The 26,910-nt window shown below is 39.5% G+C and overlaps 1 protein-coding gene and 1 long non-coding RNA gene across 3 annotated transcripts in view; both read right to left on the reverse strand.

Annotated features, from left to right (window-relative positions):
• BMERB1 (bMERB domain containing 1) overlaps nucleotides 1-26,910 on the reverse strand; it is a 74,419-nt gene that overhangs the window by 27,847 nt on the left and 19,662 nt on the right. For both annotated transcript variants that reach the window (XM_064461862.1, XM_064461859.1), the window contains exon 2: nucleotides 3,267-3,390. In XM_064461862.1, coding sequence (XP_064317932.1) covers nucleotides 3,267-3,390 — 124 coding nt within the window. The remainder of the gene's footprint in view (nucleotides 1-3,266; nucleotides 3,391-26,910) is intronic.
• On the reverse strand, nucleotides 16,218-26,907 carry LOC135315200 (uncharacterized). Its single transcript, XR_010374642.1, has 3 exons — nucleotides 24,644-26,907; nucleotides 23,662-23,831; nucleotides 16,218-21,765 (listed from the first exon to the last, which is right to left on the reverse strand). It is a non-coding gene; the product is annotated as an uncharacterized LOC135315200 (long non-coding RNA).

Genomic DNA, 26,910 nt, shown 5'->3' on the forward strand with positions numbered 1-26,910 from the left:
TTGCAGTGTTTTGTTTTCTTATCCTTGAGTGTGAATATTGTTAAAATACAGTTTCTGTGCTGTGAAGAGTTGTTGTAGTTGCTGGTGTGTTTAAGTGGAGCTGACAGGCTGTGTGCCTCTGACAGGAGAGAGCCATGACCATCATTAGGGCTGGTGGTACACTCAGAGCACAAACCCTCTAGCTTATTTCCTTTTTTTATTATTTTTTTTTTAAAGCACAGCCTCAATGTACTTTGTCCTAGCCTTAGGAACTGGCTACATGTGAATAAAAAAATCAGTCATACAGAGAGACAGTGAGAAGAATAAGCCATTACTTTTAAAAATTTAGCTAGAGATATAAGCTGTGGCTGGGTGTGTAAGTGATATGGAATTATTTCCTCATGTTCATACTTCTACAGGATCTAAAAAAAGCCCAATTTAACTTGAGAATTTCTACTCTGTTGCTAACAGCATGAGCGGGAAAAAAGAGAATAAACATACCACACATTTTCTCCACTACTCTAGGTAGGTTTTATCCTTTTGTTATAATTGAATGAAAAGCTAAAGCAGGTACAAGAACTAAAGAGATCTCGTTCTCATTAAAGCTGGTCTTGAACTCAGTAGTCCGAGCATAGGTGTAGTACTGCTAGTTAGTAGCCACATGTTCAAGTTGAGTCTGCCTTAAACTTGTCTGCGGCAGCTCAGTTTCGTGCAGCTGGCTGAATAGGTCATTCACAGAGGAATCTAGTCCTGTCAGGAGAAAACAATTAGCAAAATTCATGACCTACATATAGAATTCTGGTCTTGGGACACTGGCAATGCGTTACTTCAGGAAACAACTGAAAAAAAAATTAAATATGGCCACATATAAAGTCTTCCACAATACATCTATGAGTTAGAGTTTATGTAATTTGTTTAGTTAAACAAATATAAAACTTGGATCACTCAGGTAACTGTAAGCTGTGCTCTTAATCTCAGCAAGAGGTCATTAAAAGACATTTGTCATTAAAAGATGCTTGTCACTGAAGACAAATGCAACCAAGCCCCTGTGTCAGTGTAAACTGTCCAGAACGAAAGGCAGTAAGGAACAGGTGCTGTTATGTTACTTGGACATCACTAGCAGCAACATGCTTCTCACTTGTCAGGAATAAAATGTAAAAACATTTTTAAAAAAGAGATAAAGTCAAATAGGCAATATTTTGACTCCTAATTCTAGAAGCCTTTGTGAGTGGCAGAAGCTGCCTTTTCTTTCACACTTGATGAGCCAGTATGAAGAATGTGCCTGTTGTAAATGGGCTTAGAAAGATGAGACACCTATATGGGGCTTGAAAAATCATGATCAGTGCAGTCCTGGTTTGCAAGTAGAGTCCCAGTGCAGAGACAGACGCTATCTTACCATTTCATTCAGTGGTGTTAACAAACTGAATTTAGCTGCCTCAAGGATTAATGAGCAGTGTCAGGATAGTCTGCCACAGAGAAGGGAGCAGTTGGGCTAGAAAGCTGTGTGAATATCCCTAGAAAAGTGGTCATCTTGGCCCACTCCTGCTGAAGGAATGAGATGGTCTGTGGCAGTGGCACAGACCTCAGTCCCTCTTGCTGAAGACAGTGGCAGCAGCAACAAGCTTGGCTTTCCATGACTTAGAAAAGACAAGAGTGGAGCCATCTCTGGCAGTTGCTGCCTCTGTCACCTGCCTTCTTTGCTAATACCTGGCGCCAAATCCAGTGGAGACTTCCATGCTCAGAAGAGCTTTCCTCACTCAGCCAGTGAACAGCCGGGGAGTGCTCTTGGGTGGCTCTAGGCAGAGTGTGTTTGGACAATATCTAATGCAGGAGGAGTATCATTGCACAGTATGAATGTCAGTTAAATTCCCTTTTCAATAAGCAAGCTCCTCTGTGTTAAATTCCTTACTCAAACACCTGCTAGGCAATACAGAGTAAATAGTGTGATGAGTGTGAGCATGGGGGAAATGAAAAGAACAGACTGGGTACAAGAACAAACAGAACAAGTGAAGAACATGCAAAAGGATGACAAGCAGATGTCCGTCATGTCTCTCATTCACTGGGACTGTTTATTTCAGTGCTTTGTTTAATACAGAATATGTCAAGAGAAGTGCAGGGTTTAATGATGAGGCTTCTTCTGGATTAAATTTATGTATAAGCCAATAACCAAGTAGTTATTTGACTACCAGCAGCAGGTGTGACAAAACCCTTCCTGTTTACTTTATTTGTACCACTACATTATTATCAAAGGTCAGTGTCACTATTACTAGCCCTTATTTCCAAAGGTGTCTAAGCAGCAATTCTGGGCTGAAATCTTCTGGGGTAGTACTCAAAGACAGATGTCTGTGCTGTTTGAAGGTGATGATTTCAACTTCTGGCAGTACAAGTCAGGGCACTGTACCTGTCCTATCTTTGTACTTTAAAGGGAGAAGACAGCAAGTGAGTTTTTTCAGGCTGCGGTAGCTTCATTAATGCCAAGGGTCTGGGTTCAGCAGGTTTTAGGTCTACTGAGGTTCTTGCCTGTCAGCAAAGGCATTAGTTTCTGACCTCAGGTACTCACAGACAGATGGGACTTCAAAATAATATACTCCTTATTAATAGTCCTGGTCTTCTAAATTCATTGCTTTAGGAATATAAACCCTATTGATGTCATAATCAGAACTGGATTAATATTCATTAACCTTCAGTGAGGCTCCTATGCTTGACCCTTTTGACAGTTTTGAAAATCTCTCTTGGAGTATTGTTACTTAATTTGATACATCAAAATGTGTTTTGTGTTAGTAACTTAATGGCTTCCACTTAACAAATGTCAAAGCTTGGCTGCTATTAGTCCAGAACACAGTGTGCTCTCTTGTGACATGAACTGTCTAAGACCACTAATGAAGTGAGGAATAAAGCCTGAATTAGGTTAGACTGTTGAAGCTCCAAATCCCCTAGCTGTTGATATTTTCTTCAGACAAATATCATTACCACAAAGGACTGAAGTCAGGTATAAAAATATGCTCTGTAGACACGTACTTTGCTACAGTTTCCTTTTGTAAGTAATAGATCCCTTTTATGTCTTCTGCAAATCATGCTGAATAAAAAAGGTGCTGAATAAAAAAGGTAATTTCCTTTGCAACTACAAAAATAATTTCCCAATGGCATTTTGTAAGCATTCACTTAACTGGGATGCTCTTTATCTTTCTTCCTTTTAAAATGTCAAGCAGATAAAAGTCTTCTAAATAGCATTCTTTCCTATTTTGATTAATTTTGCATAGTGTTTTCCCAGAAGCATTGATACTTACATAAACCTGAGTTCTGATTCTCTTCTGACTAAGACTTCCCGAAGTCTCTGGATCTTTGCCATCTCAAGCTCAATTTCCTCAGGCATCATTGTTGTTTCAGCCATTGAAATGATGTCAAGCTGATCTGTGTGTGAAAGCAGAGAAAACAAATTCATTTTCCAAAAATATTAAGGAGGAGATAGGGATTTATTCTGATGCTACCATGAATTAAAGCCAATAATGCTGGTAATTAGAAAGATAAGCCACAAATATATTACACATACATACATATTTTAAAATTAGTACTCAAGAACTCAGAAAACAGGGAAAAAAACCCAAAACAAACAAACCCTATCTCCTTTCCACTCTGCAACTCTAGCTGTAAATGCTCCTGTGTTACCCCTTGGATCAGATCAGCTATCATACTGTGATTTCAATAATTCAGGAGGGGAATCATGAACAAGCCTTATGTCCTGAGTACGTGCTTAAAGCCAACACAAGAATTAGTGTAACAAGCAGTAGTCTAGTCTGACCTATTGCAGAACAGTCACAGATTCTCCTTCACATTCCACTCAATGGGTGCTTGAAACAGAGAAAATATTTTTGAAAGCTATCCAAAATTATGCAATGTTTTCCAAAAAATCAAAAATGTAAGCAAGGTGCTACGAGTTTGAAGCGGAGGGAAATAAATATAGAAACTGAAAGATATTAGTTTGCAACTTGTCTGCAAACTTAAAAATATAACTAGAATAATACAGAGATATGAGGAGTGGTTTAGTTTATCTTCACAGCAGTACATGTGCTGTGAACATTCTCTAAGGTGATTAATTCTCATGGAGATCTCAGGCTGGAAGGAGGGTTGGCAAGAGCTGGATTAAGGGAACTTTGAGAGATAAAAACAGACCAGGCAGTTGAAATGGGAAGAAATTTGAAGGTGAGGATATAGAGTATGGCGACACTGTGGGGCTGAAGAGATCAAAAGCTGATTCTAGAGGGGTAGGCATGGTCTTCCAAGCAGAAGGAACAGAAGTCAATCCATACATTATGCATGTTCACCTGTGCACTATTAAGGATTGGTACCATTTTTGCATTAAATCTCCAGCTTTTCTAAACCTCTTTTCCTATGAGGTAAACTCCTTTGGCAGCTGCCAATTCCCTTTAGACAGGTGAGTACATAGGTCTTGTAAACCCACACAGCTGCAGTATACCACCCACTTTGGCCCCATCTGAAGAGTATGCCTTTTTAAGGCAGGCTTTGAGGGAAAAGGCACAATTTGAACACCATATTTCCCAGAATTCCTGAAATAGTAGAGCACAGGTGTGAGGACGCTCTGGAAACACAAGCCTCTGAAGAGGCCAGAGGTCAGGATTCCCACCTCACACCTTCACTGTGCTGATCCTCACAAATCACCGATCTGTTTGTGTCTGAATTTCTCTTCTAATATTATGGATAACTGTTTGGCTTACCTGGCAGCAGCTATGCAGCAGGATAATTAATTATTTTTCACAAAATGGTTTGAGCTCCTGCAATGTAAACCACTTGGGAAAGAATATGTTAACATTATTAAGCCTTTGAGTAAAGCTCTAGCTCTGTCCCAGTGATGAATGACACCTTTAGTGCTTTGAGACATGATTCTGAACAGCTTCACACAGAAGTCTCTTACCTTTTCATAAATGAATGAAGATATGTTTCATTTTATTTAAAGCAAGCATGCACTAGTCAACTATTTTTTAGCATATATTGTTATTAAGGTCTTTTTCTGGTAATGAGCCAGAATTCAAAAAGCAAAAGTAGAGACAACACTGAGATTAAGTCACAGCCAGTGACAGGATGAAACTATTTTGTCTGCTCTGCAATCTCCAGGATAATTTTCAGTGACAAAGAAACAAGTAAAATACTATTACTGTATGCACAAAAAGATACTAGCATGAAAATAACTACTAGATAGAAATAAAATTATCAAGCTATTACATATAATGAGGGACATTAGCCACCTGTGATGAAAAGCAACAACAACAACAAAAATGCCTATTAAGTCCATAAGTGCAAAGGAAACTTTAAAAGAAGCCTGAAGACATACAGTGAGAAATGGGACAATGCATTACACCTGGTGCCAACAGTTTCAGACAAACTGGTGAGGAATGCTGTAAGGAAAAAGTAATTATCAGCAAAAATCCTGCTGCTGTCACTTGATGTGAGAATATTGCTCCCTGAGAAGCTCATTGTGCTCTACAACCATTACCTGGATTAATTCTAATTTGGGGGTTTTGTTACCATTATCTTTGTAAAACACAGAGGCATGGAGAAGGTGAGATGTATTAATAACACAAAGGGTCCCAAACCTATGCTGTAGAAACCCAAAACTATGTCATTGCTATTCTGGTGGTATCCACATAAGAGCAGCAATCAGACCTCTACTCCATGAACACCTAAAACAATTTACCAGCTAGAGGCAGTAAGACTTGAGTGATGCATCGCTTATGGATACATAGCAAGTCTGCGGCAGAGCCAGTACCAAGGTCTACTGGATCACAGTGTCTCCTCAGGACATTGTTTATCCTTTTTCTTGCTTGTGAATCTGTTGCTGTTAGTCTATCAAGTCTAAAAACTATCTAAAAAGTATCAGTCTAAAAACTATCAGTCACTCAGCTTTGAAGAGTCATCGCAGTCATTCAGCAACAGAAGAGCTCCAGCATAGGTAAGGGTAATGGCCCAGCTACTCTGCCACTTTTGTTTCATCTTTGACATGGACAAACCATATTGAATGAGACTCTGTTTGTTCAGTCTATGACTGCTGAGAGCTCCTTAAAGGATTGCAGTACACATCAGGTGCATGGGTTCTGTGATGTGGACACCACCCAGCAACAAACCTGGCTGCTCAGCCCACTCAATTACAGTGCTTCAGTTGAAAATTATTTTAAGTCATTATTGTCTTGGATTGGATTTCAACATAGCAATCTGAGGCCTATTCCTACTCCCTTAAATTGTCCAATAGTAAAATAATCCTTGTTAAAATACTGTTAATGCCTAAGTTTTGTTCCAAATCTGGGTCAGCACTTTTGGGGCTTTCTCAAGAATTTAGTGAAATTCTCAAATTAATCCTTTTTCACTGAAGTATATTAAATGCTAATAGAGCATGGTGCAGCAACTGCATTCTTAATGCTGTTTCAGGTATCAAAATCAAGACTTTCAAGACCAGTGTTAGTTGATGAGCCAAAGCAGAAGTAAGCAGGAGGCATGGGTTAGAGGTGGATGAAGAGAGAACCAGATGATGCACCTTAAAAACAGCATACTTGGTGGAAAATGAAATAGTTGCATAATGCAGAAAAATAAATAGTTATAATACAAAATATTCCAGATTAAAAAAAAAAAAACATTCATATGAAAAGAATCAGGTGATTCCTGTAGTTTGTCACTAGCTTGTCACCTGGAGGCACGAATGACTAGTCTTGTAGCCAGACTTTTTACTATACCTTTTACTGTTGCCTCAAAAGTATTCAGAGACCCAGAGGGTTTTTCTTCTCTTTGATTTAACCCATAAGGAGTAGGATGCAGTGGCCAATAACTAAGCTGTGCAGAAAAATCCCAGATCTTATTGCTTGTTCCTAATCTAGCCTGCTTCAGCGTTCTGTGACTGAAACCTAACAACAATTAAATTTGGCACGTGTGTGGAATGTTATTTATTCAGTGTTTTATGCTGGAATTACCATATAAATATAGCTAACAGCTAAACACAATACAAACAGCTGCAATATATTTTGTTCCTGGCTTCCATAACAGGCAGGCAACATGGTGCAATTTAAAATGGGTAGACTGGGAGAAACCGAGAAGGTAGTATAGGACAGTACCAGTGTGGAAGTGACCTGACTGTCATGGTGCTGAGTACATTCTGCCACTTCTACTGGTTTGACTGCCTGGGCTCAGCGTTGGTTTGGACATGGTGCAGCTGTCTGGCTTTGAGAAACCAGGATCTTGGGGAATGTCACAGTCACCAAATATCCCTGCTTCTGAACAGTCATTCGGGGAAGGAGAAAAAGAAGATGGGTGATTTTTCTGATTCATGGGGAATTGTGGTGCATCTATGCTTCCAGTACCTGAAATACAAAGTACTGACCACCTCAGTTCGGTACTGCGCTGCATAAAGATCACTTATGTTTTGAGATAAACTGTTAGACTAGAGCAATCCCTTCACATCTGCGGTCTATTCAGCAGCTCCTCAGTCAAGAGATTAGAATTTCATGTCTGTAGAGAGATACTCTGGTACAACCTGTAGATGCACAACATCTCTCCAAGATGACCAAAATGAATTATCATTCATTTAAACTTGCCATTTCTTGCTTTCACAGTAATGGTTAGAATCACTGGGAAAAGCACCGTTGCAGCATCAGCTGCAGTGAAAATATTTTTATTTTCCAACCAGAGAGAATAAAATATACTTTCTACCATCCCTTAGGATGATAGCTGCTTTTGCACAGATTGCTTATGGAAATAGATTTATTTCTTTTGTAATCAAAATGAAAATCTTCTGATTGTAGGACATATTAACAGCATTAGAAAAGACTAGGAAAGGCACAAGTAACCTAAAAAGATGTACTTATTATATGGCAAATACATTTTGGAAGGTTTTATTTCAAATTTTGCTGGATTAATTTCTCAAATAAATCAACTTTTGGAAGAAGTCAAATATGGATACTATGATTATTTCTTTTGCTCTATTCATCTGCTTCTTCTCATTCAGTATTTGACCAGCTCTCAGTTTGGTTAGTATTTAACATTGAATATCAAAAACAATCTGTTTCTGCAATATATAAAATTACTCCTTCCTGTTTTCTAATAAAAGGCTACCATGACTTATAATGAGTATGTGCAGTTTTATGCATAACTTGATTCTGTTATAACTTACATATATTTTCTGCCATCTTTGAACAGTCTGATCAGCATTCACTAAGCACATGTAAATAACTTCAAATTATAAACAAAACAAAACTTGGAGTTTTCTTTTATGCAGAAATCTTAGCAGTAAGCCCTATCCCATGCAGACACTGTAGGGGGAAAAGCAGCTGTGTTGAGGGGACAGGAAAGTGTGAATTTGTCTTGTGGCTTCTGCAGGTCCCTTCTCCTAATCCATGGCTCACTGAAGTCAACAGAAGTCTTTCACTTCAGCCTACTTTTTAAAATTATTAATTTTTAAATTTTTTATATAACTTGCCCTTCCAGGCATGCAGCTGTTTTTGCCTTTGAAGTAGAAAAATACGTTTGAAAGTCTTGGAAGTCCAGACTTGGCTTTTCAGCAATCTACAGAAATCTGTTGGTATTCTCTAAAACTGTCTAACACCTGATGAATTTTGTGGAGCTGGGCTGTGATATGCTAGCCTTTGGTCAATGCTGATGGAAAAAAGAATGCCATAAAAAAGCAAAATAGTAAGACAGAACTGACAGTCATGATTTTGTTGAATTCAGCAGAATCTGAATGAGTCTTTGAACTACCACACGGTAACAAAAAGCCCTGTTGCTAACAACCACCAGAGATCAGTCTGTTTGCCATATCATTTCCTTCCAATGTATATTAAATCATCTGATGTGACTGGAGATGGCTCTGTTCAAACAGTCAGCTGTGATCTGAGTGCAATAGCACAATTATAATATTGGGATTTATTTTGTCCAGGTCATGAATATTCTTTTTTTTTTCTTAATTAGCACAGTTAGATTTACAGTCTAGACATATTACAACCTGAGTTTCCACTTCAAAAGTGCCCCACTCACACTCTACCATATGACCCCATTTTAAAATTAGGTAAGCAGAGAACATAAAAAGCACTGTGTGCAATTGCCCACTGCACTTCCAGAATCACTTCCCTGACCGTTCCATATCTAAGAGCCTCTTGTTATAAAAAGAATCTTTTAGTTGCTTATCCTGTACGTTCTTGTTCTGATCTTCAAGCTCTGGAGCTTTATTTTTCATTATTTACCTTTGCAAAAAGCCTGTTGGCAGCAGTCTGTTCTTTTCCATTTCAGGCTTTTGTACACTGTGGTCTCACTGAGCTTTCTCTTGAAATACAAATGCCAGATTCACAGTGTTGAATATTAACTCCTTATTGTCTCATACTCAAAGTATTGCACATAATGACTCCTTTCATGTCTCATGTAAAAAAGTGCCTGTACCTGCCCAGTGCCCAAATGAGATTCTTAGTTGCTTTGCATCTTTTATGCTGTACTTCTGTAGACCAAGCAGTATTGCACTGAAGAAAGACTGGTTTAAAAACTGACCCTGAAAGAGATCCTGCTTTGAGTTTTCTAATTCGAGGACACATTCACAAGCAGAAATAGACATTCAGGCAGTAAAAGTGATTGCTAAGTAAGGATAGTCTTCAGTACTTTGCTAACTAGAAGCTTTTAAAATTATGGTTCCAACTTTCTAATTTAGGGACCATTTTCTGCCCTTGTTCCCTATTTAAAGATATATATCAGCACAAATCCATAATGATAAGATCTATAAACATCTTGCCTCTCAAAAAAAAGTATCAATTAAATTGTCTTGTTTGGTATCCTGAGAAATTTATAAGCAGAAATTATTCTTGGCTTTGGCTTTGGCTTTGTCAATTTATGACAGTTCCAATTTCCTAAGTGGGTAATTATGCAACCCTTTAATCTTACACTTCCCCCAGGAAAAAGATCTCTCTAGTCTTAAGAAACTGCTCTGTGCATAGAAGACTTTATTTTGGTTGTAATGATATCCTGAAAAAACAGCTCGTCTCTCAATAGTTGTTCATCCTTCTCTGAGAATGAAGACCCTGTGAATCTGAACCCATCTGGAGTTCTTGGAGAAATCTGATGTGATGCATAGGACCTAATGTGGTATTCAGAGTTAATATATCTTAAAATCTATACTGCCATCCTTTATTTGGATGAGAAATTCCATTTCTTTTATCTTGCACTTAAGCTTTCATATTTCAGCATTCTCCTGATTTCTGATGCTGCCAAAATTTTGGTGCTCATCCACTTGTGAAGATGGAAATTTTGATTAGCTAAGAGAAAAGGATCAAGGACAGGGAAAAGGATTTTTTAATGTTAAATTATAACGGCTGGTGTAAAATAAAGTAAAGAATAAGCTTAGACTGGAAACTAGTAATTACCCAAAGCAATAACATTCCGAAGCAGTCTTTCAAGCAGGATATTGGAAGAAAGGAACCAAAGCTGTTTTAAACTAAGATCAAGACATACAGATCTTCAAAGGGTCTGGCCTTACTTTGTCTGGATTTTTTTCCCAACATGTCCTATGAATAAGCTCGGTATTGTATGACTCTGCAGGTGCAGGAGGGTGGACTCAGGAAGATGAAAAGATTAATTTGACCATTATCTGGGGCTTTACTCTTTACAGTAGGATTTAGCTTTTTGAGGTCCAGTGTCCTCTACACTCAGGCATTTCCCTTACAAAGATTCCAGACTCTTTCTCCACGTATGAAGTCACACATGGACGAGGTCATACAGGATCCACCCTGTCAAATTAAACTATCACTTCAAGATAGTGCACCATCCCTGCTTTCATATTCTTCCATCTGGATCTAAGGTAGGGATTTTGCTTATGCAAGGAACTGACTCAGTACAATAGGACAATTTGCTATCTAATTATCTGTAAGTAGCATCATATCTTTTCTAGCTGTAAATCTATATATGATTTGGTGCTGTTTTATAACATTATCAATATGATTTACATGTAGATTTTTTCTAATACTGAGAGTTCTACCAGCTGTCTCTATTTTTACATCACACCTTTCATCTGTGACTCACAATAAATACCCTGGTTAGTCCCCTAAACAGTCAATTTTAGGGGGAGCAGGAGGACTTTTTTGCAGTAGTACCCTGTCTGGCAGCAGTTTGAAAGCTAATACAAACCATGTTTAAAGATCAGGAAACAGAATTTCAGCACTCACAGCAATAAATGCCTAAGGAGTCAGAATTTAATATTGAACTAGATGTTTCTTTGAAAATATAAGATAACTTCCTATGAAAGTCTTCCTGTAAACAATGAAATAAAAGTCCCAGGCCTGACTTGATTGTGCCGTAATATTAAATAAAAAATACAAAATTTTTTAATGTGATTAAAATTTGCAGAATGTGTTTCTGATGTAAATAAATTCAGGGCATGCAGAAGTATGTCCACTAACATAAATTACCCTAATGGCACTCACAGATTGGGTCTTGAAAACCCTTAGGGGCTTTGACACTCCAATTATAGGGCTCAACCTTGCTACTTTGAAGCTGATTCCAAGACTCTGTCTAGGCAATCTGCATGCCCCAGTCCATTTCCATTACAGTCAATGATAACAAGGTTGCACACATCTCTTCAGCCTCTTCGAGGGCAAACGCATAAAAATGAGGAAAAATGGAGTCATGTAAACAGCAAAGGGAGTTCGGAATGAATGTTTTTTTAATATAAAATCCTTTTTGACCTCAAGTCCCACTGAGTTAAGAAACCCCAGATTATTCATGGATTCACGTGTGATTCTCCACTCAGCTGAAACCAAATCCTCTGTTTTAATATAAATTGCATTTCTGAGTTGAGACAGTTTTCAAGTATCCAGATTATAAATTTAGCAGGTTTCACTTTTTTTTTTTTCTCATGGTGTCTGTGATAAGGTCACTACAGCTCACACCTTCAGATGCAAGCTGGTCTGCAAGTGACCGCGCAGTAGCCAGCTCAGTATCATCTCAGTACAGCTCCAATCACACATCAGACATAAAAACCTAGCAACACAGAGTGTCTTTACTGGTGTCTCAGATATACTGATAGAGTGGAAAAAGGACTTGCTCACATGCAGAAATTTTTCAGAGCAATTAGAGCACACATGATTGGTGTGACCATTTCAGACCTCAGTTTCCAGCTGCCCCTTGTGCCTGAATTGAGACTCTCTTCAAGACCTGTACAGTCCATTTGCAAAATAGCCTGTGGTAACTCATCCAGCCATTTATGTTGTGTTTAAAGAAGGATTAAGTGGTTCTGAGTGGGATTTAAAGAAGAGCTGCCCATATAATTAGGTCTGTGGAGAATTATGACAGACTTAACGAAGTACTGTAATTGAATTGTGCAAGAACATTTTCCAGACTTCCTACTGTTACTTCCAATTTTAAATAAACTCTAGTTTGGGTATCAGTACCACATGCCTTGTTGCCAGATGCTCCGACAACAGGATTTTTCACACATTTAGCTGGTGGCTTTAGGTGAGGTGCGAAAGCAGTTTCCCCCAGACCACATCACATGTCACTCTGAAACTAAGCAACCTAATTTGTCTTGCTGTAACTGAAATAATAGAGTGGCATTTTCCCACCTCTTTCTAGGAGATACATCACCGTGTATTTCATATCAGTGATCTTCCTACTGACCTAACCTGACAGAAGGGTAGCCTCAAGTCAGTCTAAAACAAGAAGCTTCTCCTAATATTCTGTTCTTCTGGTTTCTCTCTGTTCTCTCTCCACCTACACATAGATAAATAAATATATAAAACCCTGCAGATGAGACAAATTAGCTGATCTTGCATGATATTGTTTCAGCACTCAAGTAAGTGCTGCTTGCAGAAAACCCAGCAATTTAGCTTATTTCTTTGTGAATAACAAGTCATTCCTACTGTCCAGCCTGCCTCAGCCTCACCTGGATTTTGTGAGGAGTAGAAGGCAACTTTGGTACAGAGGTTGGTTTCCTCTGAGCTTGAGAACAGGGGCACTAGTCAAGGGGCTCTGCATCCAGCCCTGCTCTCTGCTTCCTCCTAGCTCAGGAGGTGTGTAGTAAATAGCTGTACATCTTTCCATTTCAATTTGCACCTGCCAAATCTTCCAGCAGCCAAGAAGAGGGACAGAGTAATAGCCATGCCAGTTCCTCACCCCTCCCCAACTGCCTGTTTTAGGGAATACATAAGGCCCCTGATTTGCCATGCTTTATTCATAAGCAGCTTAGACCCAAGATTTGAGTAGCTTTGGGATGCAAAGGGAGCTGCTTACTTTCTTGAACAAATAGCTGTTTCTTATCACAGTCACAACTATATAACATATCACAGCCTTAGAGAAGATTTTTATAATTATATACCCAGACCAGGAACGTGTCCCATTTAAAATCCTGCCCAGAGAAATTCTCAATACCAAGGTAATATGTGACCTCATCCCCTCACACCAGGAAATCAAAGAGAAATCTCCCTGTTTTGCAAAAATCAATGTGTGTGATACAAATACTTGGTGCAAAGTTGGAGGTCTCTTACATGAGAAGCCAGCTTTCTTATGAGGGAGTTCTTAGAAAAACTAGTAGGTTTTTCTTCATTTGAGCCCAGAATCTGATCTCAGTACATCTCCACATTACAAAGCTTGAGGTCTAGATCTTTGCCATATGCTGAACATACACATCTCTGGGAATCAGCCACCACAAAAACAACAGACCAGACTCCTGTGTTTCTTAAATGGAAATTCCCTATATGAATTAAACACAAGCACAAAAAGAGCTAGAAACAGATTTGTCATTCAGTAAAATATTGGGATGCCACCAGCATGAAATCTGTTGTTTTTAAAAACTAATTAAGCTAAATTGCTTCCTTTTTTCTTCCTCTTTCCCCCTCAGGTAATCTTTTCTATTCAATTCTTTGGCTTTCAATGAGTTTTCCTATTTCATTAGGTGTTTACATCTCCCCTGTTGGTATATGAAAACTTCTTGCAAACAGCAAAGAAAATAATACTGACTCTATTCAGGAAGTTTTATCAGATAGACTGAATAGACAAAACACACTCACTGTAACCTGTCGCAGACAACTGTTCATATATGTTGCTATTAGCAGAGTAATAATAGATCTTACAGAGGTGTGATTTAAGTAAATTCTAAAGGACTAAGTAATTAATTTACCTTTTGTTTGCAATTTTAAGTTTGCTACAAATTATCATTTTTAATGGCCATTTCTTGGGGGGGGGGGGAAGGTAAATTCCTTTCAATTATTTCCTCAGAAGTTACTATGCAAAGTTAATCACCTCATGATTAAGTAAGCCTTTGGTGATGATGGTCTCATTTTTACTGACGTTTCTTCTGAAATTATCATCTCTGACTGAATTTGGGTTGGTGCAGATTGGGGTATAAACTAATACTCAAGTATTTCTGTAAGGAGTGCATGCTATTTTTTCTGCATCTGTTTGCACAATTTTCAGCTCATTTGCAATATTGATTCATTTAGAAAGATACACACCTCAGAATGACCACCTCCCATGCTGCCTGTTTCTTTACTTGACTCACCAGCAAACACCCATCTTACCCTAGCCAACATCTGATAATGTCATGATTTTGCCCACAGAAATGTCATTGCTATCCAGTCTTCTTGGACAGCACACAGAAAATATTCCCTACTGTTTGCAGAAGAGCACTTTCCATAGTACCTAGAAACTGATGAGAATTCTGATCATCCGTTCCAGTAGATATAAAATAGTTTCTAGCTGTGATATTCTGTCTTTCTTCCACTCCAGAATATGGAAGCCTGAGTAAATTATTAAAAGGGTATTCTATGAGAAGGGGTTCTGTTTCCTGCTTCTTGTATATTTTACTCCTGTGAAGGGCAGTGGATGGCCTCCTTATAAACATGCAAATGATTTGACTTCTAAGAAATAGCTTTTCTCCATTGCACAGAGTGAATGAAAATATGCTACAAGGACAATGTTTTCTTTGGTGTAAATATCTATATATGTGGAGGACTCACAGAAAGAGGCAGTTTTTCCTTGCTTGCATTACAGTGGTGTAACACCTTCCCAGCAAGAAAATAGTTATATTAGATTTACTCTGTTGTGACTAGCCACATAATTTTAAAACAATGGAATTAAGTGCTATGATTTTCTTCACTATAAGAAATTATTACCAAGGTATTTTATATCCAGACTATTCTACATAAAAGATAAACACAATAAAATTTCTTAATAATTACTGAGGAAACAACATCAGCAATTATGAAATCACTGCAACAAAATAAAACTAGGAAGATGCCTGAAAAAATGCTTTGCCTGGCTAAGATTCCTGTTGCTCTTTATTTTTGATAGGGAGTTAGCCTGAAGTTTCAGCACCCTTGTATTATATCTCTGCTGAACAGACATAACTTCGACTACACAAGCTCAGAGGGCTTTATATGGATTAGATGTGGTCCGTCCAGTCCTCAAATCACTGCAAGTTTGCATATACAAACCCTAGAGAAGGAGTGCTGTGGTTTGAGTCATAGCTTTTTTTTTTTTCTTTGAATGAATGTACTTAGGAGATGAAGCAGAGAGACCTGCAGTAAAGAGAGGAGGAATCAAGGAGAGTGGAAAAATTAAGCTCAGTCTCAGTCACTCATTCTAGCACACCACATCTGTATATCAAAGACAATAATCAAATGTAGTGGAAAATGTGGCTGGAGCCAGTGCAAGAGCTCTGGCACCATCTGGATCAGAACCCCATGGTAGTGTATGGAAATAATTTTCATAAAATGTAGCCAAGCCTTGAAATAAGCCTTAATATTCCCCTCCTCCCCCAATTATTGTCCTAGTACCACTGTTACATCTCTATCAAATACTTTGTTCACTTTATAAATACAGAAATAAAAAGGGCCATGCTGGTCACTGACTGCCTCCAGGTACCTCAGTGGTTCTCACACTACAAGCCTCAGTCCCTTTGTCCTCTCTCTAGTGACCTCCATTGCCTCAGAGACATAGAAAAAAATATCCAGAAATCAAATAGCATTAGTTACCTACTTCTAGAGGTCTGATTTGTGAGAACTGGGGCTATCTTTTCTAGCATTTCTCTGGTTATCTTAAAGCTAGTAAAAAAGAGAGAGGAGTTGCTAGTACCTACAGTAACTAGCTCTCAGTATTTGTTCTTTAATGCCTTCACACTGGGGGGAGGAGGGTGCAGGACAGAGGGACAGGGGAACTGACTGCTTAAAATAATATTTTATTTTTCAGAATAAATCTGTGTGTGATGAAAACTTGGTTTACATTCAAATAAAATTACAACACAGACAATGTCGTTACCATTGGTTTTTTGTATATTCCTTTCACCTTTTCCCATCACGTTATGAATTGAAAATACAACCTTGTGCACTTTAAACAGCAGTTTATCCTTCAGAAAATGGGGAGAATATGCAGCTCTTTGCAGCCTGGTGGGAAAGTTTGCACAGTGTATATGATCTGACAGCTGTTCCTATAAGAAAATGGATCCAAAATGAGACATAAAAAATGAGGGAAGATTGCCTTTGAAGGTCTGACCCAAAAGCCCTCCCTGTCAGTTTTACTCGGCACTGGGTTAGACCTTTATGTGCAATAAGCTATTTTAGTCTGGCTCAGGAAGACTGCCAGGAGTCAGGAAGACTCAGGAAGGGGTTTCTGTGCCCAACCCTGCCACAGCCCTGCATGAGATTCAGTGCTATCAGAAGGCCGTAATTAGAACCTGGTACAGTTAGTTACTGTGGTAGGCACCTTCCCTGGTGTGGAGCTCACACTGAAATCAATGCACATTCCCATCTGGAGCAAGACTGGGTTTAAGCCACACTCCAAGGCATGCAATTCATGCTTCATCAGTTTATCTTATGTGATGGAGAATTAAAATGCACTATCAAGAAACACACATAATACTTGTTCATTTGCTTCTGTCATTTTGCTCAGTAGTCAAACTAAACAGCCTGTGACCTTCCATTTTATTCCTCACTAGAGTCATATTTTGATCCTGTAATACTAACACAAAGCTTCAGCATTTAAGTTTCAAATGCTGTAACAATGCCAGCTACACCTAATGTTCAGTTTTTCAAAGCTTATTTAGTTTGGTGTTTTTAAAAGACTTTATCTTCATTAATTTTCTTTTTTCCAGAAAGAAAAAGGTCAACAAAATGTTCAGTCTCAAAAAGTCTGGCAAAACCTCCTTTGGAATATATAGTTTTACAGTTTTTCCCATAAGCATCAATTGACAAAGAGCAGCATATTTTGCAAGTGGAATAATAGTAAAATGATCACTGACATTTCTAAATTTCACATCTTTACAATATCCTCCTTTGAAATTATCCCACTGCATACCAGAAAGCTTGTTTCTCCCTCTTCCCCCCGCCCAGTGATGTGATTCTCTAATAACGCAGTTTTCTAACAGTGCTCTAAACATCTTCCCAGCAGCTGGTAGATAATTTTAGGCAACCTTAAAACCATTGGATAAATATTACAGTTCAATCCAGTAAAGGCCAAAGTGATACTTGTATGGAGAATTTCTTCAGACAGTAAAGAAATTTGTTCACAGAACAGATTCCCACTCCAGCAAGTAATGAAATATTGAGAAGATGCTCCTCAGAAGCAAAAAAAAAAGGTGTTTCATATTTCATAGGAGAAAAGACTAGTAATTTTCCAGGGGGATGAATGTTGCTATTCCTAAGGCCATGGGCATACAATGCGTACAGTCCAACAGCAAAGTGGAAGGCCAGGCAGCATAGAATCGTACTGGGATTTTGCTCTCCAATACATGAGGTGCACAGTGCTTCCAGGGAGCCACAGGCAAAAGCTGTGCCCTTCCTTAAAGATGAAATTGCAAGAGCCAGCAGAACCAGTATCAGCTGGTTCTTTCTCAGTATATACTCAGGTGAAATAGCACAGGGCTCCATCTCTTCAACACACACAAAATAACAATGACAGTTGGCAAATAAATATGTTTTGCTCTTGCCTTTCATCAGTGGATGTGGAGTCATTCTCTAGTAACCTCTGTTTTCACCATGTTAATTGCTTTTGCATACTTAATTTTGATTCAGTTTTCTTTAAATACGCTAATATTTTCTTCCTCACAACTGGCATTGGGCTGATGTGACGCTGAGCAGACTGCCTTCCTGGAGGTCTCAGAGGTGAGGAAACAAAGGCAGTTCAGCAGTCTTAATCTCATCACTGAGACAAATGGATAGCTGGCTGTCACCTTCTCTTTGTATGAGAGAAGGAAATAAATTTTGTAATTGCAGGATGTTTCACACCTTACCTTACCAAAGCAGAGACAAATGGATCTTGCTTTTACTGGCTTTCAAAACTCCATGGCTGTCCTTCACTATCACATCCCACATATTCTGTCTGTGCTACAGACAAGTATCAGCCAGAAGGAAAAGAGTCTGCCAAACTGCAGTAACTTCAGTGCCCTCCCAGGCACAGTGCCCAGAGGAAGCTGTATGGGAATCCATGGTAGAAGATGACGGGAGAGAAACTACAGATTGGGTACAGAGCGTGGGGGCAGAAATGCATAACTGAATTTCTGTGACTTCCCCTCCTGTGAAACAGGACAGTTTGAGGAACAGCCACTCACCACAGGGGCTCCGATGCATTAGCTAATGATTCACTGCTCAGAGACAAGAAGATTGAAATGGCATTACCCCTGCCAGTGCAAACAGTTCTCCACGGAGCGAATGATCGTTGCTGCTTGCCAAGGCTCTGCAGGACTGCAGGACATGCCCAGTGAGAAGTGAGGGCAGAGACCAAACTCACAGGGCAGCCTGACACAGGTCCCCCGGGGAATCCTCATAGAACTGAGACAGACCCCAGATTCCCTCACCAGGGTTTTCTAAAGATAATCAAAGTGAACAAGGCTCCAGGAATGAAGGCATAGGGCTCAACCCAGTTTTGCTTTTATCGAAATCTGAGGAAACTTCCACGGATGTCAGGAACATTGATGTCAGGAACGGAAGTCAGGACTGCGTTTTGTATTTGTAAATAAGAAAGTGTCAGTCAGGCTCCTCTCTCATTTCCCAGGGAGGTCAGGTCACTGTCTTGCTCATTTGGCTTCAATACTGTTATTCTAAAACTTACTTTGGCCTCATGTACTGAAAGGGCGTTAGTGGTAGAACTGGCTGTTGATTCCTTTTCTGGTTTACAATTGTTTTCTCCAAGAGATGAACAAAACCGTTAAACTTTAAAATAAGAATCTTTCGCTGCAATTTTATCAGTATATAAAAACCCGAACGTGTCTGTACAACACCTCTTAAATTCCTAATCAGTAAAGGTTTGCAAAGGGGAAGCGTTCAGGGCAATAAAAAGATCCTTAAACACTGCTGATATTCTTACAATAACAAATTACTTCTTGCATTTTGGTAGTGCTTGCAATCATTAGGCTTTTGAAATAAGCAGCTTGTCTTGCTGAAAATCATTCATCCTCGTTTAATGACAAAATTTTCTCAAATATTTTGCCCTTTTTGAACTGACAATGTTGATAATTCATGTTTCATTGCTGATCCTGAAGGGCAACTAACATAATTATCCAAGGGTGCTCCTGCTAATTTCTCATAGTTTGCCCTCCAAGCATACATTTTTCATCTTTGAATTTTGAATTTATTTATACTATGCCTTCTACATAGTTAGACAGCAGAACATGTTTAATGGAAATAAATTAGCATTATTTATTGAGTCTCTGGACTACTTTAATAAGTAAGACTTCTATGAAAATGGAACAAACTCAGCTACAGAGGAAAAGCACTTTGGGATTCAGGATTACAGAGTGCTGAGTTCCAGCCTTTCTTGTGCTCAGTAACTACAAGAAAACCCTATAAACTTCATGCATGATGCACAGTACTTTCCAGTTCATGCCCAATCCTGAATGTAGGTTTTAATCCTGTTTTATAATGCACCCTTGAGACAGACACACACATTCTCACAAGTGGTTACTCTGATGAAAACATGCGATGCAACTAAGGGATCAATTATCAAACATAGTCAAAAAAATTACACACACTGAGTCCATAATGCCACAGGCTACCAGCAGCAGGGATGATGCGTGTAGTTCAGTGTCCTACTTTCCAGGTCTAATGCATTTTTTCTGTAAAATATCTTTAAAGGAAATTGGAAAATTGATGAGCAACAGTCCCAAATACAACACTATATTCTCATCTATAACTTTTCCAACAATTATTGGTTGGCACTGGTTTGAATGTAAACAGTGCATTACACATTAAGCGTTCATTTACTGCCTGGTACACACAGTTGGGCCCAGAGATTATGGAAGTCATTAACCCTCTGATTTATGAGCATCTCAGCCCAGAGAAATGTCTTTGCTGACATATGTGAGTAGATGTACAACAGTAAGATCCTGATCCATAATAACCAACATGTTTATTGCAAGGTAGCCCCTATCCAGAATTAGCCAGACTCCCTTCAGCTCATCCTCTTCAGCTTTGATTAGATTGGGGTGGGTTTGGTGGTTGTTCTCCTCATTTGTCTGTTTTGTACAATAGGGTGGACTCTGTGCAATACTAAATATTGTCAAGAGACAATTATGTTCGGAACCATGGGACAAGTTAGGAAGTAAATCAGCTGCACTTCTTATTGAGAAACCGTGGACACACATAGCCCAGAGAGAGACAGAAAAGTGAAGAAAGGGCAAAACTAATGAAATATGATAGGGAAACTATGGAGGCAACGGTAGCCCATTAAGTGATTTCAATTCTGTCGCCAGATACGGAGCTGTCCTGCAGAATTCTGTGGACTTGGGAGACCAATATGAAGGAGCACCTGGAAGAAGCTGCTCTAAGGGTCTCAGTTCCTCCCATTGTTGACATATATTTTAGCAGAATGCACTCTGAGGCATATTCCAGTTCTCCCTTCTTCTTCCTCTGTCTCAGCAGCTGCCTGGAGCACCCAGTGTGGGAGGAGGAATTCGAAAAACGAGGCAATATGTAGGTAGTATAAACCGGATTACTCTCACTCCGTAAATCATTCTCCTGGCATTTCGCAAAGTAAACCAAACCCAAGATATATCCTTCCTTCATGAGTTACTGGTGATGCAGGAATGGCCTGGGGGAGATTTTTAAGTGGCCGGTTCTGTATTTAAGAACTATTTTGCAGAAGGAGAGGGATCAGGATGTAGTACATGCAAGAGTGGATAAGCAATGAAAATGCAGATAAATTGTATGCACATACTGCTAGCCAAAATTACCAGTGACTTATAGAAACACTGCGCTTTGTAGGAAAATTTTAGAGCCATCTGACTGCCATTGAAGCACGTGAGTTTTACAACTGTTTTGTAGAAAACAGCCTCAATCCTTTCTAGAAATCCTTTATCATCATCAGTGTGGGAGTTCCATCTTGGTTTCACAGCTCAGACACAGACTGCTTTTCCTCTTGAACTACACTATTAATATGTTAACAATAATTATGAGCAAGAAAAAAATCTAGAACTGGCATCATCTTTTGAATCAGTTGTCTTTGGTGATCACAATATTTCGTCAAATATTTTCTAAAAAGGTGTGAAGTTCACTATTAGTGTTTTATTGTCACAATTTAATTTCTTGGTCACTCTCTTTTCAAAATTTTTACATGCTTGTGTAGGTTTTTTTGTTTTTTAATGGAGCCATGGAAAGAATATTAATTACATTTTCTATTTGAAGCCTGTCTTCAGACCTTCATAAAGCCAGCTGACTTGCTGCTTCTATAAAAAGAAATGCAATTGTGTACATCCTTCAGTTAGCTTCTTTCAGACCATCTATTAAGACAGGTGGGAATAAACTTAATCTGTTTTGTCTGGTTTATTGCCTGTAAAGGATACAATTAACAATTTAGGGGAATTTACAGTAACAGAGGGCATCACTGTGAAAGAACAGCAGAGGTAGTTGGGCTATATAAATGCTGTTTGTGCCTGTGAAACCTCTTTTTTATTTTTTTTTTTTCTCTTTTTTAAGTCAGAGTGGAGACATCATGAGACTGAGGGACAGTATCACACAAGCATGATAAGCAGGGTCATACTGCATTCCTGACTGACTGGCAAGGTGTTAAGAGTGAAAGAGAGCTTTTATGCAAAGCACTGAAGTGGGTTTGTGGGTGTCTGTGCAATATGTGGGGTTTATGGAAGACGGCCCAAAGGTCTGAATATTTAACTGCCAGATGACAGAAACAACTATAATTGATGCAGGTTCAGATTTAACTGTGGGCAGTGTGGAGTAAACTTCAGCCCTTTGTCAGTCCGAACTCATGCATCTTCCCTCATGCTGAGCGCTCCTAAATTCCCAGCATTGCTCTGTAGTTTCTGACTTGGCAGCCCTGAGCACCACTGTAACTTTCTAGTCCCATCTCCTTTCTTGTCTTGTGAGACAACACAAATCACCTTTCACTCTCATGAAGAAGGAAGAACAAGGACATGCAGCTGTATCCCCCACCAAGTACCAGGGCTGCATCCACTTTTGTTAGTCTAAATAAGTTTGCTCTTCTACAGTCACTTGGGACCAATACAGCATGAATACACAGGATTGCACTGATGTCTCACAGGAGCCAACATACTATCCATTCTGCCTACTAGATATTAAATCTCCAGATTTTATAAAGCTGACACAAAAATTCAAGAACAAACTGGCATGTACCTACTTTTTGACTAATACATAGAGGTACATGATTAATACAAACCCATCCTAACTACTCATCGGTGACCAGAATGACAGATAGATGTCACGGGACACTAGATGTGCAGGCTTTGCTGTGCAAGACAAATGTGTTTCCCCATTGCTACTTCATTGATTTTTTAATATTGCAAGAGAATTTTTTCAGATCATTATAAAATGTTATTAAGCAACAATACATTATGAGCTAGATCCTGTTCTAGGATGCAGCCATTCTGTTCTGTTAATGAAATCAGGCCTTATAGGTGACACAAGCAGTTCCCAGTAGATTAGATAACGCAAGTGCCCATAACCATGGTACAAATGCCTTTTCTTCATTCTTTGTTCACCAAAGAGAAAGACGACCTGGCCACAGGACCACCATCTATGTTATTGCAATCTATGGTCATTTTCTTTTTTGTTTTTCAAGGTTCTGCAATGTGGAAGACCATCTCTGTGCATAATAGCACTTCTAAAAAAAACTGGTCTTGAATCAAACATGTTCCAGGTAGATATAAGCCATCCACTTTCCCATGCTGCCAAGAAATGCAAATGCAAAATATTAAATAGCATGTATTTTCAGTGTTTGAACCTCTCTCAGTGCTCAGCAGTGCAGCATATAAATACATACAAGAGTCTCTTTCTGGCCAACAAGCTTAGAAAGGTTTTCAAGATAAACTAACTGAATATGGTGACATAAGCTTTCACATATGTCAGCCCAGGATCTCTGTGAACTTGGGAACAGTACTATCTTTCTGCTGTTGGAGGAAACCAGAACAACCTCAAAACTAGATAAAAATCACCCTACTGGTGCTGTTCTGAGTGCCATCTCGCAGCACCTTGTCTGGACATAATCAGTGATACAGCATTCACCGCATGAAGGGAGAGCAAGTAAAGCTGGCTACAAAGGCTTAATGCTACTACTGAGTCTCATGTTGGGAACCTCCAGCTTCCTCTTCAGTGCTGGCCTGTAATAGGGCCCCTTTCCCCTAATCTCCACTTCATATTCAAAACCAGTTCAAAAGATAGACCTCTGCAATATAGGAGTGTGGCAGCTTACCTCCAATGCTGAGTTGCCATTCAAATGAAAACAATAAGCAAATTCCATGGTGCACTGAATTGCATCAAAACATAAACCTTTGCAGTTTTCTGGCATTTCTGCTTCCTCATACTGACTGAAGCTGACACATTCACTGTGAATTTCACATTTAGTTCCAGACCTCATAAAAACTGAAAGAGGAAGGAAGAGATCAGCGGAAATGTATCTGGGAAGTGCAGTGTTCAGAAGGATGGTAAAAAACTGCTTTGCTTCTTTGTGGCTATTTCCCTGGTGTGGCATGCAGTTATTTAATCAGGGCAGTACGAGACCCTGCCGACAGCAAGACAGATGATTCTAAATGAAGGTGTGTGCTTGGTAATGAGGACTGACCAAAATGCTTGAGTACTCTGCTTCAGAGCAGACTCCCCAAGACTATATTGTAAAGATCACTTACTGAGGCCGTAACCACATTATTATTATTATACAAGCCTGACAGTTTATAAGCCTGTGTTTTACATGCATGCACTAGAAAATGCATGAGTTGCTGTGTACATGGTAAACCATCATTTTTAATCTTCTCTATTCCTTTGAAATTCCCTCCTGTATGTGAAGAAAAAGGCTTCAGTGTCTTGTTAAAGAAGCACCTTTAAACAATCTGCTTTGCATTTTGCATGCAAACCCACTGGAGATCATTATACCCTCAGATTGTAGGGCATCAGATCCTCAGCTACTATGAGCCAGCTTAACTGCACTGATAATCTAGCTGAAAGAGGCCACTGGAGAATGGAAATGTGCATGATGTTACATTTCATTGCTATGAAGTAATAACCAATAACCAGCAATGCTTTCTGTACCACAGATAAAGAAGTTAGCACAGAGCTCCCTTTCCATTTGGCAGTTTAAACAGAAGCTACCTAAATCCCATTACATTCTTTCTGTAACGGACATAATCAGTTGTACATTCTCTTGTGATGTGACTACACTCACATGAAAACGCACTGACCAGGAAATGGCAGGGTGTTGTACAGATGCACGAGTTCGAGTTCTACCTCCAAAGAGATCCTGATTTAAGACACAACAAATTGTCAGAGTAAAAAGGGCAAACAAACATGCAGTAATAGGCTTCTGCTTTTGGTAATACTATTACTTAGCATTTCATATTTAAAACAATATGCAAATTGTTGCTTTTTCAGCTTCTTCCCAGACTTTCTGGAGACTACTGTCATCATGCCATACAATGTAGGACCTCTGCTGTAAGGGAGCATCAAAGTAAACAGTAAGATCTATTTATCTTTAATCAATGCAAAAGTATGACCAGAAGTCAGTGTTAATATCAAAATAGGAAGGATATGCAGGGATCATCTAAAACAGCCACAATGCATAGCATTTTCCAGGTTTTTTTAAAAAGTTGAAGCCTATAAGCAAACAAAACAGATCAATTATTCAAACAGCAAAGCCTTAATATACTAATTTCCTACTTTTCAAAGAACAGACCATGGCCTCGACATTACTTCCTATTCTCTACCTAAACTGTTATACACAAAGGGATATTCTCACTAAACTGAATCTAGTGTGTAGAAAGGCAGCTCAGCAGCAGAGCCAGGGTGCAGACACCTGGATACTTAATTCTAGTCCTGCCAACAGCCCATTCTGGTACCTGGTCAAGCTGTGATTTGGGTGGAAGCTCAAAGCTGAGCACATATTTTTGAGCAGATCGCATCTCCCACTCAGCCTCTGTGTTGCCCTCTGTGAAATAGATGAGCTTTTTGTTCAAAGCTTGCAAGATGTAACCCTTCTGCCACCTCAAGCTACCAGATATTATTATTATTACAAGAGCTGCACTGCACTCAGCTCCTGAGCTCTGGAACAAAACCAGACATTTATGAGAAGACGACAAGCACATGTCTGTATCATGCCAGCAAACCTGCAAAACTGTTGCGTGTGTCTGAGTCAACCAACTCAGTCAACAGTGATTTCAGTCTTCAGTTCCATTTTAGAAAGTGTGGAGTTACTCAGTCCTGAACCTATGCCAGGCACTGCAACAAAACCAACACTGCAACTGAAGCATCAGAGTGGGAGAGTTACACCCTTGCGATTAGTGTACAGTAGACAATAATATATGCATGAAAAACTGAAGCCAGAGGTGAAGCATGATTCCAGAACATAACAGTAACTGAAAAGTCTAAACATAGCAAAAGTGCTGGCTCAAATCTGCTACCAGGATGCTGCAAAGCCACGGGATGTTAACAGACATCCAGGTGAGACTTCACTATGCACAACAGAAGATGGACAGTGAGTCAAGAATATCAGCAACCCTAGTATCAGCCAGGATGAAGGTGTCTCAACAGATACACACAAAGCTTTTTTTCCTATGGCCTAATCAAACACTTGATGAAACTTAGAAATTATTTTTCTTTTTACTAGTACAGAGCTTTTTTGTGACAGTCTTTTCAGGATTTCTTGCCTCAGTGGTTACCTGAAAAATTAGAAAGGGTTTACAGGTTTATTAGGTTGTGAAGAAGATAATTCTGCCAGTAAAATAATAATAACTGATATCTTACAGAAGACGGGGTCCCATGGATAACTTGAATTGGCAACTACATATCTTTTTGACTACTCTTTCCATCGGCACTTTGGAAAGGTTATGTCAATTGCTGCTTTCTGGAAAATTACAATTTCAAGAAAGCTGTTCCACCACAGAGCATTTGTTGAGCTCATAAATACAGCGCAACCACTGAAGAAGTGAACTAAGTGCTGTAATTCCTCCTGTCCTCGCTGCCTGAGACAACAGTAATGGGAATAACGTGGTTGTGCCTTTCAAATGTGAAGCACGTTAAAGACTACCAGTATTTATGAAAAGCCACGTATTACATCCCACCCAATGTGCAAGGAGGGAGAGACAACGTCCCAGCCATCCTTCCTCAGCCACCCTCTCATGGCTTCACTTCGCGGAGCGAGCGACCCATTTCGCAAGGAAACACTGAAGTGCCCGGAGCGGCACCGGCACCAGCCCTTCGCTTCCCCGTCCCTCAACAGAGAAAAGCTGTTTGTCTCCCACACAGCCCCCTCGGGAAGCACCCGCTTCAGAGGGCAAAATGGACACACAAACCTTCCTTCCCGGGAAGCCCAAGGTGGCTTCGCCCCGCTAACAACAGGAGCCCCCGGCGAGCGCTCGCCGCCGGACCGGGGGCCGGAGGACCGCGCCGCAGCTGGCCGCCCCCGCCGCCCGGGGCTGCGGCGGCCAGCCGGACCCGCACCCGCACCCGCGAC

Source organism: Phalacrocorax carbo, chromosome 10 (genome assembly GCF_963921805.1).
Source record: "Phalacrocorax carbo chromosome 10, bPhaCar2.1, whole genome shotgun sequence".
NCBI classification, from domain to species: domain Eukaryota; kingdom Metazoa; phylum Chordata; class Aves; order Suliformes; family Phalacrocoracidae; genus Phalacrocorax; species Phalacrocorax carbo.